We start from the raw sequence: 18,701 nt of genomic DNA on the forward strand, positions 1-18,701 counted from the left end.
TACCTTTTTCTCTTTTATCACACCCTTTACTTCATCATTCCACCAATCACTCCTCTTTCCTCCTGCCCCCACCCTCCTATAACCACAAACTTCTGCCCCACATTCTAATACTGCATTTTTAAAACTATTCCAACCCTCTTCAACCCCCCCACTACTCATCTTTGCACTAGCCCACCTTTCTGCCAATAGTCGCTTATATCTCGCCCTAACTTCCTCCTCCCTTAGTTTATACACTTTCACCTCCCTCTTACTTGTTGTTGCCACCTTCCTCTTTTCCCATCTACCTCTTACTCTAACTGTAGCTACAACTAAATAATGATCCGATATATCAGTTGCCCCTCTATAAACATGTACATCCTGGAGCCTACCCATCAACCTTTTATCCACCAATACATAATCTAACAAACTACTTTCATTACGTGCTACATCATACCTTGTATATTTATTTATCCTCTTTTTCATAAAATATGTATTACTTATTACCAAATTTCTTTCTACACATAGCTCAATTAAAGGCTCCCCATTTACATTTACCCCTGGCACCCCAAAATTACCTACTACTCCCTCCATAACATTTTTACCCACTTTAGCATTGAAATCCCCAACCACCATTACTCTTCACACTTGATTCAAAACTCCCCACGCATTCACTCAACATTTCCCAGAATCTCTCTCTCTCCTCTACACTTCTCTCTTCTCCAGGTGCATACACGCTTACTATAACCCACTTTTCACATCCAATCTTTATTTTACTCCACATAATCCTTGAATTTATACATTTGTAGTCCCTCTTTTCCTGCCATAGCTTATCCTTCAACATTATTGCTACTCCTTCTTTAGCTCTAACTCTATTTGAAACCCCTGACCTAATCCCATTTATTCCTCTCCATTGAAACTCTCCCACCCCCTTCAGCTTTGTTTCACTTAAAGCCAGGACATCCAGTTTCTTCTCATTCATAACATCCACAATCATCTTTCTTATCATTTGCACAACATTAACGCACATTCAGACTTCCCACTTTGACAATTTTCTTCTTCTTATTCTTTTTAGTAAATCTTTACAGGAAAAGGGGTTACTAGCCCATTGTTCCCGGCATTTTAGTTGACTTTTACAACACGCATGGCTTACGGAGGAAAGATTCTTATTCCACTTCCCCATGGATATAAAAGGAAAAGTAATAAGACCAAGAACTATTAAGATAAAATCAAAGAAAACTCAGATGAGTGTGTATAAATAAACATGTCCATGTATGTGTAGTGTGACCTAAGTGTAAGTAGAAGTAGCAAGACGTACCTGTAATCTTGCATATTTATGAGACAGACAAAAGACACCAGCAATCCTACCATCATGTAAAACAATTACAGGCTTACGTTTTACACTCACTTGGCAGGACGGTAGTACCTCCCTGGGTGGTTGCTGTCTACTGATTTACAGTATTAATATATCCGTGCTTCTAACAGGCAGACTATCAGGGTACTTTCTCTGGCTAATTTATCAGCTTAAACACGCTGCAGTAATTCAAAGTGAAATGGAATCCATAAATATACATTTTTTTTTTTTAACAAGTTGGCCGTCTCCCACCGAGGCAGGGTGACCCAAAAAAGAAAAAATCCTCAAAAAGAAGATACTTTCATCATCATTTAACACTTTCACCTCACTCACACATAATCACTGTTTTTGCAGAGGTGCTCAGAACACAACAGTTTAGAAGCATATACGTATGAAGATACACTACATATCCCTCCAAACTGTTAATATCCCAAACCCCTCCTTTAGAGTGCAGGCATTGTACTTCCCATTTCCAGGTCTCAAGTCCGGCTATATAAAATAACCGGTTTCCCTGAATCCCTTGACTAAATATTACCCTGCTCACAATCCAACAGATCGTCAGGTCCCAAATACCATTCCTCTCCATTCACCCCTATCAAACACGCTCGTGCATGCCTGCTGGAGGTCCAAGCCCCTCGCCTACAAAACCTCCCTTACCCCTTCCTTCTAACCTTTTCGAGAACAACCCCTACCCCGCCTTCCTTCCCCTACAGATTTATACGTTCTCCATGTCATTCTACTTTTATCCATTCTTTCTAAATGACTCGACAACCCCTCTTCAGCCCACTGACTAATACTTTTATAAACTCCACACCTTCTCCTAATTTCCACACTCCGAATTTTCTGCATAATATTTACACCACACATTGCCCTTAGACAGGACATCTCCACTGCCTCCAACCACCTCCTTGCTGCTGTATTCACAGCCCAAGCTTCACACCCATATAAGAGTGTTGGTACTACTATACTTTCATACATTCCCTTCTTTGACTCCATAGATAACGTTTTTTGTCTCCACATATACCTCAACGCACCACTCGCCTTTTTTCCCTCGTCAGTTCTATGATCAACCTCATCCTTCATAAATCTATCCGCCGACACATCAACTCCCAAGGATCTGAAAACATTCACTTCTTCCATACTCCTCCTCCCCAATTTGATATCCACTTTTTCTTTATCTAAATCATTTGATACCCTCTTCACCTTACTCTTTTCTATGTTCACTTTCAACTTTCTACCTTTACACACTCCTAAACTCATCCACTAACCTTTGCAATTTTTCTTTAGAATCTCCCATGAGCACAGTATCGTCAGCAAAAAGCAACTGTGTCAATTCACATTTTGTATTTGATTCCCCATAATTTAATCCCACCCCTCTCCTGAACACCCTAGCACTTACTTCTTTTACAACAACCCCATCTATAAATATATTAAACAACCATGGTGACATTACACATCCCTGTCTAAGACCTACTTTTACCGGGAAGTAGTCTCCCTCTCTTCTACACACCCTAATCTGAGCCTCGCTATGCTCGTAAAAACTCTTTACAGTATTTAGTAACTTGCCACCTATTCTATATACTTGCGACATCTGCCACATTGCTTCCCTATCCACTCTATCATATGCCTTTTCTAAATCCATAAATGCAGTAAAAACTTCCCTACCTTTATCTAAATACTGTTCACATATATGCTTCAATGTAAACACTTGATCTACACATCCCCTACCCACTCTAAAACCTCCTTGCTCTTCTGCAATCCTACATTCTCTTACCTCTAATTCTTTCAATTATAACCCTACCGTACACTTTTCCTGGTATACTCAGTAAACTTATTCCTCTATAATTTTTACAGTCTCTTTTGTCCCCCTTCCCTTTATATAAAGGGACTATACATGCTCTCTGCCAATCCCTAGGTACCTTTCCCTCTTTCATACATTTATTAAACAAAAATACCAACCACTCCAACACTATATCCCTCCCGCTTTTAACATTTCTGTCATGATCCCGTCAGTTCCAGCTGTTTTACCCTCTTTCATTCTACGTAATGCCTCGCGCACCTCCACACTCGCATCCTGTTCTTCACTCCTGAAAGATTGTATACCTTCCTGGCCAGTGCATGAAATTACTGCTTCCCTTTCTTCGTCGACATTTTAAAGTTCCTCAAAATATTCTTGCCTTCTACCCAAAACCTCCATCTCCCCATCAACTAGCTACCCTACTCTGTTTTTAACTGCCAAATCCATTCATTCTCTAGGCTTTCTTAACTTGTTTAACTCACTCCAAATTTTTTTTCTTATTTTCATTAAAATTAAATTCCGTAATCTTCTGTATGGGGAAGTGGAACAGAATTCTTCCTCCGTAAGCCATGCCGATCGTAAGAGGCGACTAAAATGCCAGGAGCAAGCGGATAGTAACCCCTTCTCCTGTATTTCTAAACTTAAAAGGAAGAACTTGAGGTTTTCCTTTTGGGCCACTTTGCCTCCGTGGGATGCAGCCGGTGTGTTAAAAGAAGAGAAATTCCTTTCTTTGTGATGTTTTTAATGTCTATACTTGGCTTTTCCAATAAATATGTTAGTCATTATCCTGGCAACAGCTTCTCTTTTATAGCATTTCACCCCATCAAGGAGTGAGTGGGGGAGGGAGAAAAGACATTGCTACTCTGCTCCTTTCTTGGATCAATCCTAAATACGTACCGTTCATTTGCTGTTAATTTCTTAGAGGGTTAACATATCCCATTGAATATATTAATATAACATACTGTCTTGAGGTACACAAAAACAATGTTTGTGGCTGTTTAACTGCTTGTTATACATAAAGTAAAAACAAAATAGTACAGTACATTTACATTTTCTTTTCTATCAATGCACTGGCCGTATCCCACTGAGGCAGAGTGACCCCAAGAAGAATAACAAGAGTTCCTTTTTTTTAAATTTAGTAATATATACTGGAGGAGGAGTTACTGACCACTTGCTCCTGGCATTTTAGTCACCTAATACGACACTCATGGCTTATAGAGGAAGAATTAGATTTACATTTATTTGTATATACAGTGGACCCCTGGTTAACGATATTTTTTCACTCCATAAGTATGTTCAGGTGCCAGTACTGACCGAATTTATTCCCATAAGGAATATTGTGAAGTAGATTAGTCCATTCAGACCCCCAAACATACACGTACAAACGCACTTACATAAATACACTTACATAATTGGTCGCATTTGGAGGTAATCGTTATGCGGGGGTCCACTGTATTAAACAGCTGCAAGTATGAAAAATTGTTTTACAATAATTTAAATATTTTTCTATTTGTTAATAACTCATATGGAGACTAAAAAAAAGGGGGGGGGGAAGGGCCTGTGTATTTTGACTCGACTATTTATGAACGTGTTTCTGAATAGTCTCATGATAAACAAAATAAATAGAACATTTATAAATGTTTCATCTCACATTTTGTACCTGCTGAAGAGAACTAGAGCTGGGAATTAATGCATACAGATTAACTTTATTTTATGAGTTTGTCTTCTTGTTGGTTATTACTTTGCATAGGTAAGTTCAGTATTAATTGCATTTTTATTGATTATACTTGATTGTTTGTATACAAAATTTTGTTAGTAATATGACTATACAGTATATAAACATAATACCGTGCCATTATCCAGTTGTATCTTTAGTCTTGAAAATTTTTTCATGCCAAACTAAAATCAGATAGAAAATGAAGCTTCTTCAATTGTTTGTTGTACACATGATTGTACAGTGGTACCTCGAGTTTAGAACAGCTCCCAACTCGAACAATTATGTAAGTGTATTTTTGGGGGTTGTAAAAGAAGTAAATGCTAGGGTGTTCGGGAGAGGGGTGGGATTAAATTATGGGGAATCAAATTAAAAATGGGAATTGACAGTTACTTTTTGCTGCTGATACTGTGCTTATGGGAGATTCTAAAGAAAAATTGCAAAGGTTAGTGGATGAGTTTGAGAATGTGTGTAAAGGTAGAAAGTTGAAAGTGAACATAGAAAAGAGTAAGGTGATGAGGGTATCAAATGATTTAGATGAAGAAAAATTGGATATCAAATTGGGGAGGAGGAGTATGGAAGAAGTGAATGTTTTCAGATACTTGGGAGTTGACGTGTCGGCGGATGGATTTATGAAGGATGAGGTTAATCATAGAATTGATGAGGGAAAAAAGGAGAGTGGTGCGTTGAGGTATATGTGGAGTCAAAAAACGTTATCTATGGAGGCAAAGAAGGGAATGTATGAAAGTATAGTAGTACCAACACACTTATATGGATGTGAAGCTTGGGTGGTAAATGCAGCAGCGAGGAGACGGTTGGAGGCAGTGGAGATGTCCTGTCTAAGGGCAATGTGTGGTGTAAATATTATGCAGAAAATTCGGAGTGTGGAAATTAGGAGGTGTGGAGTTAATAAAAGCATTAGTCAGAAGGCAGAAGAGGGGTTGTTGAGGTGGTTTGATCATTTAGAGAGAATGGATCAAAGTAGAATGACATGGAAAGCATATAAATCTATAGGGGAAGGAAGGATGGGTAGGAGTTGTTCTCAAAGGGGTTGGAAAGAGGGGGTAAAGGAGGTTTTGTGGGCAAGGGGCTTGGACTTCCAGCAAGCATGCATGAGCGTGTTAGATGGGAGTGAATGGAGACGAATGGTACTTGGGACCTGACGATCTGTTGGAGTGTGAGCAGGGTAATATTTAGTGAAGGGATTCAGGGAAACCGGTTATTTTCATATAGTCGGACTTGAGTCCTGGAAATGGGAAGTACAATGCCTGCACTTTAAAGGAGGGGTTTGGGATATTGGCAGTTTGGAGGGATATGTTGTGTATCTTTATTCGTATATGCTTCTAAACTGTTGTATTCTGAGCACCTCTGCAAAAGCAATGATAATGTGTGAGTGTGGTGAAAGTGTTGAATGATGATGAAAGTATTTTCTTTTTGGGGATTTTCTTTCTTTTTTGGGTCACCCTGCCTCGGTGGGAGACGGCCGACTTGTTGAAAAAAAAAAAAAAAATTTTGTGGGGTCTGAAATGGACTAATCTAATTCCCATTATTCCTTATGGAAACAAATGGTTCAGTATCAGCACCCGAACAGCCTTCTGGAACGAATTAAGTTTGTAACTTGAGGTACCACTGTATATACAAATTTGGGTAGTTAAACATGTGATACAGTACTTAGTGTTATACAGTATACATACAGTAAGAATCAATTATACTGTTTATTAATTCTACATACAGGTATTAGATGTATTCCATTGGGTTTTACACAGATATCTAAAGATGGAAGGTGTTTGGATCTGAATAATGTTAGGTGCAATATTTTAATATCAGACCATACCCCCGGCCGGGATTGAACCCGCGGTCATAGTCTCGGAACTCCAGCCCGTCGCGTTATGGTTTGTTTGCAATCGTGTCATTACGATTTCTTGAGTCATTTTAATATCAGATTTGGCATTGCTATATACATTTCCTGTACTATTAATTTTAGTCAAGATTTTCGTAGCTTATGCAATTTTCTACCAGATTAATGGCACACAATGGCGAGATCAATACCCTGCGTGGTAATGTGAATTTGATGAAGGCGAGAGAAGGAGTGATGAAGAGTGCAGAGTTTGGCAGTGAACTCTCAACACTCTACCCTGTGGTAGAGCCCAATTTGTCAGATTCTGGTGCTGTGGACTGCTGCTTGGAGTTCCTGGTTATGGCTGGTGGTCGCTCTTTGCCAGAGGTATGTACAATTTTTTTTTTTTTTTTTCAACAAACTGGCCATATCCCACCAAGGCAGGGTGACCTAAAAAGAACTTAGTTTCTCTTTAAATTCAGTAATTTAAACAGCATTTTAGTCACTTCTTATGACATGCAGAACTTATGGAGGAAGAATTGTTCCACTTCCCCATGGAGATAGGAAATAAACAAGATGAAGAACTAGTTACGTAGGCTACTGCATTATTGTAGTTCAATAAATGTCAGCACATTTGTGAATGCACATTGTGGGCCGTTTGGAGACGTATTAGATGAGCGACATGATTAGTATCCTCTGGAATATTGACAAATGAAATATTTTTATTACTTTGAGCTCATTTTGAAGTTACTTTGTCCTGAAACCAATCAAAATCATCTCAATTTCTGTAGTACAGCTACTTTCAAATGATGCCAAGAAACTGAGAATAAAACCATAAAAACTGTCCAAAAATATTTTAAAACCATACACACAGATCTTTGTTTTCCCATCATGCCCGGCATAGATGCAGAATATTTTTTAAATGGCACACACTCCCTGCAAAGACCCACTCTTGTATGTAGGCTTACCAGCCCTCTTGTGATAAATTTGAAGCCACTAGAATTACATTTTAAGGCATGGACCCTGAGCTCGGAGGGTGATACAGGAGGGCCCTGATTTACAACTCATTGCTTTACTGTGGTTCGCTAATGCAGCTGTTTTGAATTCTACCCGTTCTTCATTTCTTCAGATTTCCTACAATAAATATATTCACCACTCGCTATAAGCTAAGGACAGAAATATTTTAAGTAAGTAGTGTGTGTTGTGTATGTGCATTTTTTAGGCCTAGCTGTATTGCTAACTTAACATATAATAGTGTAAACATGTTATCCAGTTTTAACATGCATTTGAAAGTGAAAAAAAGGTTATGATTCACTACAGTGATTTTTGCTTTACAGTGATAGCCCAGAACTTAACTTGCTGTATAAGTGGGGCCCTTCTGTATTCCAGCATGAACGTAAGGGTTAAAGCTCTCGTATTATAAAAAATTCGCTTAGCTTTATATGTATTTTTTTTTTTTTTCAACAAGTCGGCCGTCTCCCACCAAGGCTTTATATTATTTTATTTTATTATCACACTGGCCGATTCCCACCAAGGCAGGGTGGCCCGAAAAAGAAAAACTTTCACCATCATTCACTCCATCACTGTCTTGCCAGAAGGGTGCTTTACACTACAGTTTTTAAACTGCAACATTAACACCCCTCCTTCAGAGTGCAGGCACTGTACTTCCCATCTCCAGGACTCAAGTCCGGCCTGCCGGTTTCCCTGAATCCCTTTATAAATGTTACTTTGCTCACACTCCAACAGCACGTCAAGTATTAAAAACCATTTGTCTCCATTCACTCCTATCAAACACGCTCTATCAAACACGCTCACGCATGCCTGCTGGAAGTCCAAGCCCCTCGCACACAAAACCTCCTTTACCCCCTCCCTCCAACCCTTCCTAGGCCGACCCCTACCCCGCCTTCCTTCCACTACAGACTGATACACTCTTGAAGTCATTCTGTTTCGCTCCATTCTCTCTACATGTCCGAACCACCTCAACAACCCTTCCTCAGCCCTCTGGACAACAGTTTTGGTAATCCCGCACCTCCTCCTAACTTCCAAACTACGAATTCTCTGCATTATATTCACACCACACATTGCCCTCAGACATGACATCTCCACTGCCTCCAGCCTTCTCCTCGCTGCAACATTCATCACCCACGCTTCACACCCATATAAGAGCGTTGGTAAAACTGTACTCTCATACATTCCCCTCTTTGCCTCCAAGGACAAAGTTCTTTGTCTGTGGAGACAAAGGCTTTATATATTGCTGATAATTTTAATTTTACTTCGGTTGGAGGGTTTGGGTAAAGTAGGTTTTGTGGGCAAAGGGCTTGGACTTCCAGCAAGCATGTGTGAGCGTGTTTGATAGGAGTGAATGGAGACTGATGGTTTTTGGGACCTGACAAGCTGTTGGAGTGCGAGTAAGGTAACATTTTGTATTGGGAAACCAGTTAGCTGGACTCGAGTCCTGGAAATGGGAAGTACAATGCATGCACTGTAAAGGAAGGGTTTGGGATATTGGCAGTTTGGAGGGACATCTAAACTGTCATATCTGAGCGCCTCTGCAAAGACAGTGATTATGTATGAGTGATGGTGAATGTTGAATGATGAGAAGTTTTTTTTCTCGATTTTTGGGTCACCTTGCCTCAGTGGGAAATGGCTGACATGTTGAAAAAAAACTTATCTGCATAACTTAGTTCTGGCAAACAATGAATCCCTTGTTAATAATTTAGAAGTTTCAGAGGAACTGGGTGCTAGCGACCACAAATCAATTACATTTAGAATTGAATGGAAGTATGATAGTAGCGATAACTCAGTAACAGTCCCAGATTTTCGCTTAGCAGATTATGATGGGCTTAGAGAACACTTATCATCTGTTGACTGGGGTAATGAAGAGAGCTATCAATATGACAGTTTTCTGAACATAATACATGCTGCCCAAAGAACATTTATCCCTTATAAAGAAATTAGATCAAATAGAAATGACCCAAAATGGATGAATAATAGGTTGAAATATCTACTAGGGCATAAGAAAGGAATTTATAGGCGTATCAAAAGAGGCGAGGGTCATCTTATGAATCAATATATTGACATTAAGAGGGACATTAAAAAGGGGATAAGAAAAGCTAAAAGGGACTATGAAATTAAAGTTGCTAGGGATTCTAAAACTAACCCAAAAAGTTTTTTCCAGGTATATAGAACAAAAGTCAGAGATAAGATAGGTCCCCTTAAAAATAACTATGGGCATCTTACTGACAAAGAGAATGAAATGTGCTCGATTTTAAATAATTATTTTCTCTCGGTTTTTACACAGGAAGACACTAGTAATATTCCGGTAATTAATTTTTATAGTGGGCCAGAAGAAGATAAATTATGTAACATCACAGTCACTAGTGAAATGGTTGTGAAGCAGATAGACCAACTGAAGCAAAATAAGTCACCGGGTCCTGATGAGGTTTTTTCAAGGGTTCTAAAGGAATGCAAAATGGAAGTCTGTGAACCATTAACTAATATTTTTAATTTATCTCTTCAAACAGGTGTAGTGTCTGATATGTGGAAGATGGCTAATGTAATTCCTATTTTTAAAACAGGGGACAAGTCGTTACCGTCAAATTACCGCCCAATAAGCCTGACCTCAATTGTAGGCAAATTACTAGAGTCAATTATAGCTCAAATTATCAGAAGCCATCTCGATAGGCATAGCTTGATTAATGATACTCAGCATGGATTCACAAGAGGCCGGTCTTGTCTAACTAATTTATTAACTTTCTTCAGTAAAGCTTTTGAGGCTGTTGACCACGATAAAGAATTTGATATTATTTACTTAGATTTTAGTAAGGCATTTGATAGAGTTCTGCACCAAAGACTGTTGAAGAAAGTAGCAGCTCATGGCATTGGGGGAAGAGTGCTCTCGTGGATCGAATCATGGCTCACAGACAGGAAGCAGAGTGTGTCCATAAATGGGGTTAAATCAGAGTGGGGATCAGTAACAAGTGGCATTCCACAGGGATCAGTCTTGGGCCCGTTGTTGTTTATAATATATATCAATGATCTTGATGAAGGAATTACTAGTGATACGAGCAAATTCGCCGATGACACGAAGATAGGTAGGATAATTGATTCAAACGTAGATGTTAGGGAACTTCAGGAGGATTTAGACAAACTCTACTCTTGGTCAGAAAAGTGGCAGATGCAGTTCAGTGTAGATAAATGCAAGGTTCTGAAGCTCGGGAGTGTCCATAACCCTAGCACTTATAAGTTAAATAATGTAGAACTTAGCCATACAGATTGCAAAAAGGACTTGGGGGTTATGGTAAGCAGCAACCTTAAACCAAGACAGTAATGCCCAAGCGTACGTAATAAGGCAAATAGATTACTGGGATTTATATCAAGAAGTGTAAGCAACAGAAGTCCTGAGGTCATACTGCAGCTTTATACATCATTAGTAAGGCCTCACCTAGATTATGCAGCTCAATTCTGGTCTCCATATTACAGAATGGACATAAATTCGTTAGAAAACATTCAGCATAGGATGACTAAATTATTACATAGCATTAGAAATCTTCCTTATGAAGAAAGATTGAAGACTCTTAAGTTACATTCACTTGTTAGACGAAGAATGAGGGGAGACCTGATCGAAGTGTATAAGTGGAAGATAGGTATAAATAAAGGGGATATTAACAAGGTCTTGAGGATATCTCTCCAAGAGAGAACCCGCAGTAATGGATTTAAATTAGATAAGTTTAGATTTAGAAAGGACATAGGAAAGTATTGGTTTGGAAATAGGGTAGTTGATGAGTGGAACAGTCTACCTAGTTGGGTTATTGAGGCTAGGACTTTGGGTAGTTTCAAATTTAGGTTGGATAAGTACATGAGTGGGAGGGGTTGGATTTGAGTGGGACTTGCACATCGGAGCTTGTTTCTTGGGTGGCATTGAAAATAGGGCTGGTCAAATGTTTGTTACTGGGATGAATTGTAAAGGACCTGCCTAGTATGGGCCAACAGGCCTGCTGCAGTGTTCCTTCTTTCTTATGTTCTTATGTTCAAAGCTATTGAGCAAGTTGAGTTGTACACATGGAATGTCAGAGAAACTTGTTCCTTGTATTGAATGTAATAATGCTTTCCTGTACTACTAATACATACTTTTTGTCAAAGAACCTCAGGATGACATCAGTTAGCCATAGGCTATTTAATCTTTGTCACCTGTTTGGGTTGTAATGTCCACTGTCTGGTGTAGAGGCTTTGTATCATGTGAAGAATGTGAACATAAAATTTTTTAATAATTGAGCAGTTCTTTCTGCATGTTAGTGCTGCTTATTACCACCACAAACTTATTCACTGATGCCTCATCATGAAGCCTAAAGGAGATTTTGCAAGTTTCATAAGGTAATTTTGATAAATTGGTGACTAGAAAGGTAGGGTAATGATCAGTAGTATTGTCTGCTGTTGGAGGAGCTGGAATATTGTTAAACATAAATGCTCATAGGAGTCTTATGTTTGTTGCTGATGTTAGAGATTCTCACAAACACGAGCACATAATAAAAGTGCTTTTTCTTTTGGTTTGATATTTATTTTCGTAGTTCTCTTGAGAAAAATTGGCTCTTAAAAGAATGTAAGAATTTTGTTTTCAAAATTTTTCTATATACACGTACAAGGGAATTACAACTTCAGGGCCAGCCACCGTTAACAAGGATTAATTCACCTTAGCTGTATTTCCAAATCATTTCAGCTATAAGCCTGCAAAGATTTAAATTAAATAAAATTAAATGTTGAAAAAATGAGATAGGATTGTGCAAAAGCAGAGGAAATAAAGATCAAATTATGCTGTTGGAGCACAGATTACAATGTACCAAGTTGAATTCAAGCTAGTGTTTTATACAGCACATACATTTTTGTATATGTTGCTAGTTTAATAAACTAGCTATTGCATATTTTAAGCTCCAAATTTCAAAAGTAGAGTTAATTTCTAATAATTCTGCACATGCCCTTTATCCCTTAATTTAAAATTATCTATTTATATTTCCAGAAAGAAATGATATATAAAATAGTACAGTACTGCTGTAAAACGAAAATTGCTGTAAAGCGAAGCATTGCCCATTTTTTTTCACTTTTAAATGCATATTAAGGCCTAATAGCATGTTTACACTCGTATATTAAGTGAGCAATAGAGCTAGGCCTAAAAAAAATGCATATACATAACACACACTACTTGCCTTAAAATATTTTCGTCCTTAGCTGATAGTGAGTGGCGAATATATTTATTGTAGGAAGTCTGAATAAATGAAGAATGGGTATAATTGAAAACCACTGCATAAGCAAAGCACTGTAGAATGGGGCCCAACTGTATCACTGTATTAGAATAATCAAACTGCTATTTATACTACATTAAACATTTAATTTGAGTTGGTATCGTAGCATTGAAATTGCGTACTTTTATTTCCACTTCATGCTGCTGGTCTAACATAAAAACAGTTTTCTCTGGCTTTTAGTCAAGTGGTTATATGATAAAAGTTCAGTTTAACTTTGTTATACAGTTTACAAATTTGCCAGTACACTAATTGAAAAGCTTTTTGGGCTATACCCCCAGAAGGAAAACAAAATAGTACATACACAGTTATTCTAAGGTCACTGCCATTATTTTATTTTTGAATGTGCCCTTATGTAATGCCCCTTGCTTATTAATATTTTCAGGCCATCATAACCATGGTCCCTGAAGCATGGCAAAATGACAAGCTGATGAACCCCGAAAAGCGGGACTTCTATCGTTGGGCTGCTTGTGCAATGGAGCCATGGGATGGACCTGCACTGATGACATTCACCGATGGTCGCTATATTGGAGCTATTCTGGACAGGTGTGTGTTATGCCTTATGGCTATTGGCTAGATCCTCTGCTTCTGCTCCCTCAGTACAGTACCTAGCTGGGGGAGGTTGGTGTGAGAAGAGGTACTGTACCTGGTATTGAAGTTAATGAAGTAGTGTGTAAGGAAAGAATAGCTAGTAAGTGTTCCCACATGGTTTATATTAGCAATTATTTTAAAAACCACTATTCACATGGCTGCTATTATATATCTATCTCCTAATAATATTAATAACAAACCAATGTACAAAATGATCTATGCAATATAATATACTAAGTTTACTCCTTGTTGCTTGTGACAGAGGTAACAAAATGTTCAAAATATGCAGGTCAGGTGTTATTGATTACTGCTCTTAAGTCTTCTAAAAAAAAAAAGTGGGCTTTGTTCACTTTTGTTTGAAACAGATATTTAGTGACTGTTAAAACTTAAATGCTTTTTAACAGCCTAGTTTAGACAAAGCACTGTAGATGAGAGAGGCAGCATAACTCTGGACTGGTTGGTGCCTAGGCCTTCTTTTAGTGCTGTTAGATAATGCGAGAAATTGTAGTGCAAGATTGTCACCTTTACATCTCCAGCTATTGCTGATTATTGGTGCTGCAACTCCTCTTCCTTTTGTTAATCCTTGTGTAATATTCCTAAGGAAAAATGCATCTTGTATCAGTTATGATTATAGTGAATGTATTTAGTTGAAGGCTTTTATTTATTCTTTAATTCAAATTACGGGTCTCCCTCAACATTCGCGAGGGTTAGGGGATCAAGTGCCTTGCGAATATTGAAAAATCGCGAATGTTTAGTGCCCCAATATATTGTAGGGAAATATAATACAATACTGCTTCCTTAACTTGTTGAACCATGAACAATTATGAAATACATGAAAACATCTTAAATTGTACTAAATACATACATGTTATGGTTTAATAACATGTATGTTATTAAATACCACTGCGAGTCCCTACTACCCTCCCTCCGACCCCCGCAATTGGCAGCCAGCCTTCACACCACTGTGTGGTGAGTGTTTTGTTTGTTTATTATTTGCTATTAAACTACAGTATAAATAATGTAAACCCATTCATGACTGCATATTGGAATGGCTATTTGGACAGGTATTGGACGGTGACATCATGTGTTTACTCTTGAACACGGCAAAGAATCAAACATTTCTGCTACTGCTAATAATAACAACAGTAATAATAATAATAAATACGATAGAATTGAAGAAGGAAATTGTACAAAAATACGAGGGAGTGGTTGACACAGTCAGTGTGGCTTTGTTTATGCTGGAGTGAGCATTAGTCTCTGTGCTCTTCCAAACATTTCACAATAATTCATTGTGTTTGGTGCCTGTAGATGGAGTGCGACTGGAGCGGTAGAGGCAGCAGTTGAGGCAGTGGTATTTAATAACATCTATGTTATAAATAATAATAGTACATGTTATTATTAATAACATGTATTATTATTATTATTATTAATAACATAAGATAAGGCTAAAGAGGTCTTTGTGGCATTTATGGATTTGGAAAAGGCGTATGACAGGGTGGATAGGGGGGCAATGTGGCAGATGTTGCAAGTGTACGGTGTAGGAGGTAGGTTACTGAAAGCAGTGAAGAGTTTTTACGAGGATAGTGAGGCTCAAGTTAGAGTATGTAGGAAAGAGGGAAATTATTTCCCAGTAAAAGTAGGCCTTAGACAAGGATGTGTGATGTCACCGTGGTTGTTTAATATATTTATAGATGGGGTTGTAAGAGAAGTAAATGCGAGGGTCTTGACAAGAGGCGTGGAGTTAAAAGATAAAGAATCACACATAAAGTGGGAGTTGTCACAGTTGCTCTTTGCTGATGACACTGTGCTCTTGGGAGATTCTGAAGAGAAGTTGCAGAGATTGGTGGATGAATTTGTAGGGTGTGCAAAAGAAGAAAATTAAAGGTGAATACAGGAAAGAGTAAGGTTATGAGGATAACAAAAAGATTAGGTGATGAAAGATTGGATATCAGATTGGAGGGAGAGAGTATAGAGGAGGTGAATGTATTCAGATATTTGGGAGTGGACGTGTCAGCGGATGGGTCTATGAAAGATGAGGTGAATCATAGAATTGATGAGGGGAAAAGAGTGAGTGGTGCACTTAGGAGTCTGTGGAGACAAAGAACTTTGTCCTTGGAGGCAAAGAGGGGAATGTATGAGAGTATAGTTTTACCAACGCTCTTATATGGGTGTGAAGCATGGGTGATGAATGTTGCAGCGAGGAGAAGGCTGGAGGCAGTGGAGATGTCATGTCTGAGGGCAATGTGTGGTGTGAATATAATGCAGAGAATTCGTAGTTTGGAAGTTAGGAGGAGGTGCGGGATTACCAAAACTGTTGTCCAGAGGGCTGAGGAAGGGTTGTTGAGGTGGTTCGGACATGTAGAGAGAATGGAGCGAAACAGAATGACTTCAAGAGTGTATCAGTCTGTAGTGGAAGGAAGGCGGGGTAGGGGTCGGCCTAGGAAAGGTTGGAGGGAGGGGGTAAAGGAGGTTTTGTGTGCGAGGGGCTTGGACTTCCAGCAGGCATGTGTGAGCGTGTTTGATAGGAGTGAATGGAGACAAATGGTTTTTAATACTTGACGTGCTGTTGGAGTGTGAGCAAAGTAACATTTATGAAGGGGTTCAGGGAAACCGGCAGGCCGGACTTGAGTCCTGGAGATGGGAAGTACAGTGCCTGCACTCTAAAGGAGGGGTGTTAATGTTGCAGTTTAAAAACTGTAGCGTAAAGCACCCTTCTGGCAAGACAGTGATGGAGTGAATGATGGTGAAAGTTTTTCTTTTTCGGGCCACCCTGCCTTGGTGGGAATCGGCCTGTGTGATAATAAAAAAAAAAAATGTTATTATTAATAACATGTATTACTATTATTATTAATAACATGTATGTAAGTAGAATGACATGGAGAGCGTATAAATCTGTAGGGGAAGGAAGGCAGGGTAGGGGTCGTCCTCAAAAAGGTTGGAGGGAGGGGGTAAAGGAGGTTTTGTGGGCGAGGGGTCTGGATTTCCAGCAAGCGTGTGTGAGCGTGTTAGATAGGAGTGAATGGAGACAAATGGTATTTGGGACCTGACGATCTGTTGGAGTGTGAACAGGGTAATATTTAGTGAAGTGATTCAGGGAAACCGGTTATTTTCATATAGTCGGACTTGAGTCCTGGAAATGGGAAGCACAATGCCTGCACTCTAAAGGAGGGGTTTGGGATATTGGCAGTTTGGAGGGATATATTGTGTATCTTTATACGTATATGCTTCTGAACTGTTGTATTCTGAGCACCTCTGCAAAAGCAGTGATAATGTGAGTGTGGTGAAAGTGTTGAATGATGAAGAAAGTATTTTCTTTTTGGAGATTTTCTTTCTTTTTTGGGTCACCCTGCCTCGGTGGGAGACGGCCGACTTGTTGAAAAAAAAAAAAAAAATTCAGGGAAACCGGTTATTTTTATATAGCCGGAATTGAGTCCTGGAAATGGGAAGTACAATGCCTGCACTCTAAAGGAGGGGTTTGGGATATTGGCAGTTTGGAAGGATATGTTGTGTATCTTTATAGGTACAGTAGAACCTCAAATATCGAACTTTCTTCGGTCCAGAAGGCTGTTCGAGTGCCTTTACCGAACGAATTTATTCCCATCAGGAATAACGTAAATTAGATTAGTCCTTTTCAGACCCTCAAAAATACACTTATAAAAGCACTTACAAAAATACACTTACATAATTGGTCGTGTTGGGAGCATTTCGATTTTTGAGGTTCCACTGTATATGCTTCTAAGCTGTTGTGTTCTGAGCACCTCTGCAAAAACAGTGATTATGTGTGAGTGTGGTGAAAGTGTTGAATGATGATGAAAGTATTTTCTTTTTGGGGATTTTCTTTTTTGGGTCACCCTGCCTCGGTGGGAGACGGCCGACTTGTTGAAAAAAAAAAAAGTTATTAAATACCACTTCCTCAACCACTGCCTCAGCCGCTTCCTCAACCACTGCCTCAGCCGCTTCCTCAACCACTGCCTCAGCCGCTTCCTCAACCACTGCCTCAGCCGCTTCCTCAACCACTGCCTCTACCACTACCTCAACCGCTTCCTCAACCGCTGCCTCAACTGCTGCCTCAACTGCTGCCTCAACTGCTGCCTCAACTGCTGCCTCAACTGCTGCCTCAACCGCTGCTTCAACTGCTGCTTCAACTGCTTCCTCAACCACTGCATCTACCACTGCATCTACCAATGCCTCAACTGCTGCCTCACTGCCTCTACTGCTGCCTCACCCACTGCCTCTACCACTGCCTCAACTGCTGCCTCACTGCCTCTACTGCTGCCTCACCCACTGCCTCTACCACTGCCTCTACCACTGCCTCTACCACTGCCTCTACCACTGCCTCAACCGCTGCCTCACCCATTGCCTCAACCGCTTCCTCAACCACTGCCTCTACCACTGCTTCTACCGCTGCCTAACCCACTGCCTCAACCGCTGCCTATACCACTCCAGTTGCACTCAATCTACAAGCACCACACACAATGAATTATTGTGAAATGTTTGGAAGAGCACAGAGACTAATGCTCTCTCCAGCATAAACAAAGCCACATTGACGATGTGTCAACCACTCCCTTGTATTTTTGTACAATTTAATTCTTTAATTCTATCGTATTTATTATTATTATTATTATTATTATTATTATTATTATTATTATTATTATTATTATTATTATTATTATTAATTATTAATTATTATTATTATTATTATTATTATTATTATTATTATTATTATTATTATTATTACTGTTGTTATTAGCAGTAGCAGAAATGTTTGATTCTTTGCTGTGTTCAAGAGTAAACGCATGATGTCACCATCCAATACCTGTCCGAATAGCCATTTCAATATGCAGTCATGAATGGGTTTACATTATTTATACTGTAGTTTAATAGCAAATAATGAATAAACAAAACACTCGCCACACAGTGGTCGGAGGGCTGGCTGCCAGTTGCGTGGGTCGGAGGGAGGGTAGCAGGGACTCGCAGGTGGCGGGAAACTTAAATATGATTTGGGAGCTGGGAATTTGGCAGCTGGGAATTTGGCGGTTGGGAATTTGGCAGTTGGGAATTCATGAATGTGTGAAGCTCGCGAAAGTTGAAAGCACGAATGTTGAGGGAGACCTGTATAATGTATTTTACCCTTTGTT

The 18,701-nt window shown here is 39.2% G+C and overlaps 1 protein-coding gene across 1 annotated transcript in view; it reads left to right on the plus strand.

Moving 5' to 3' along the window:
• LOC128704206 (uncharacterized) overlaps positions 1 to 18,701 on the plus strand; it is a 354,653-nt gene that overhangs the window by 185,093 nt on the left and 150,859 nt on the right. The window contains exons 8-9 of the mRNA XM_070099039.1: positions 6,862 to 7,066; positions 13,358 to 13,518. Of these exons, the coding sequence (XP_069955140.1) occupies positions 6,862 to 7,066; positions 13,358 to 13,518 (366 nt within the window). The remainder of the gene's footprint in view (positions 1 to 6,861; positions 7,067 to 13,357; positions 13,519 to 18,701) is intronic.

This window comes from Cherax quadricarinatus, chromosome 66 (genome assembly GCF_038502225.1).
Source record: "Cherax quadricarinatus isolate ZL_2023a chromosome 66, ASM3850222v1, whole genome shotgun sequence".
NCBI lineage: Eukaryota > Metazoa > Arthropoda > Malacostraca > Decapoda > Parastacidae > Cherax > Cherax quadricarinatus.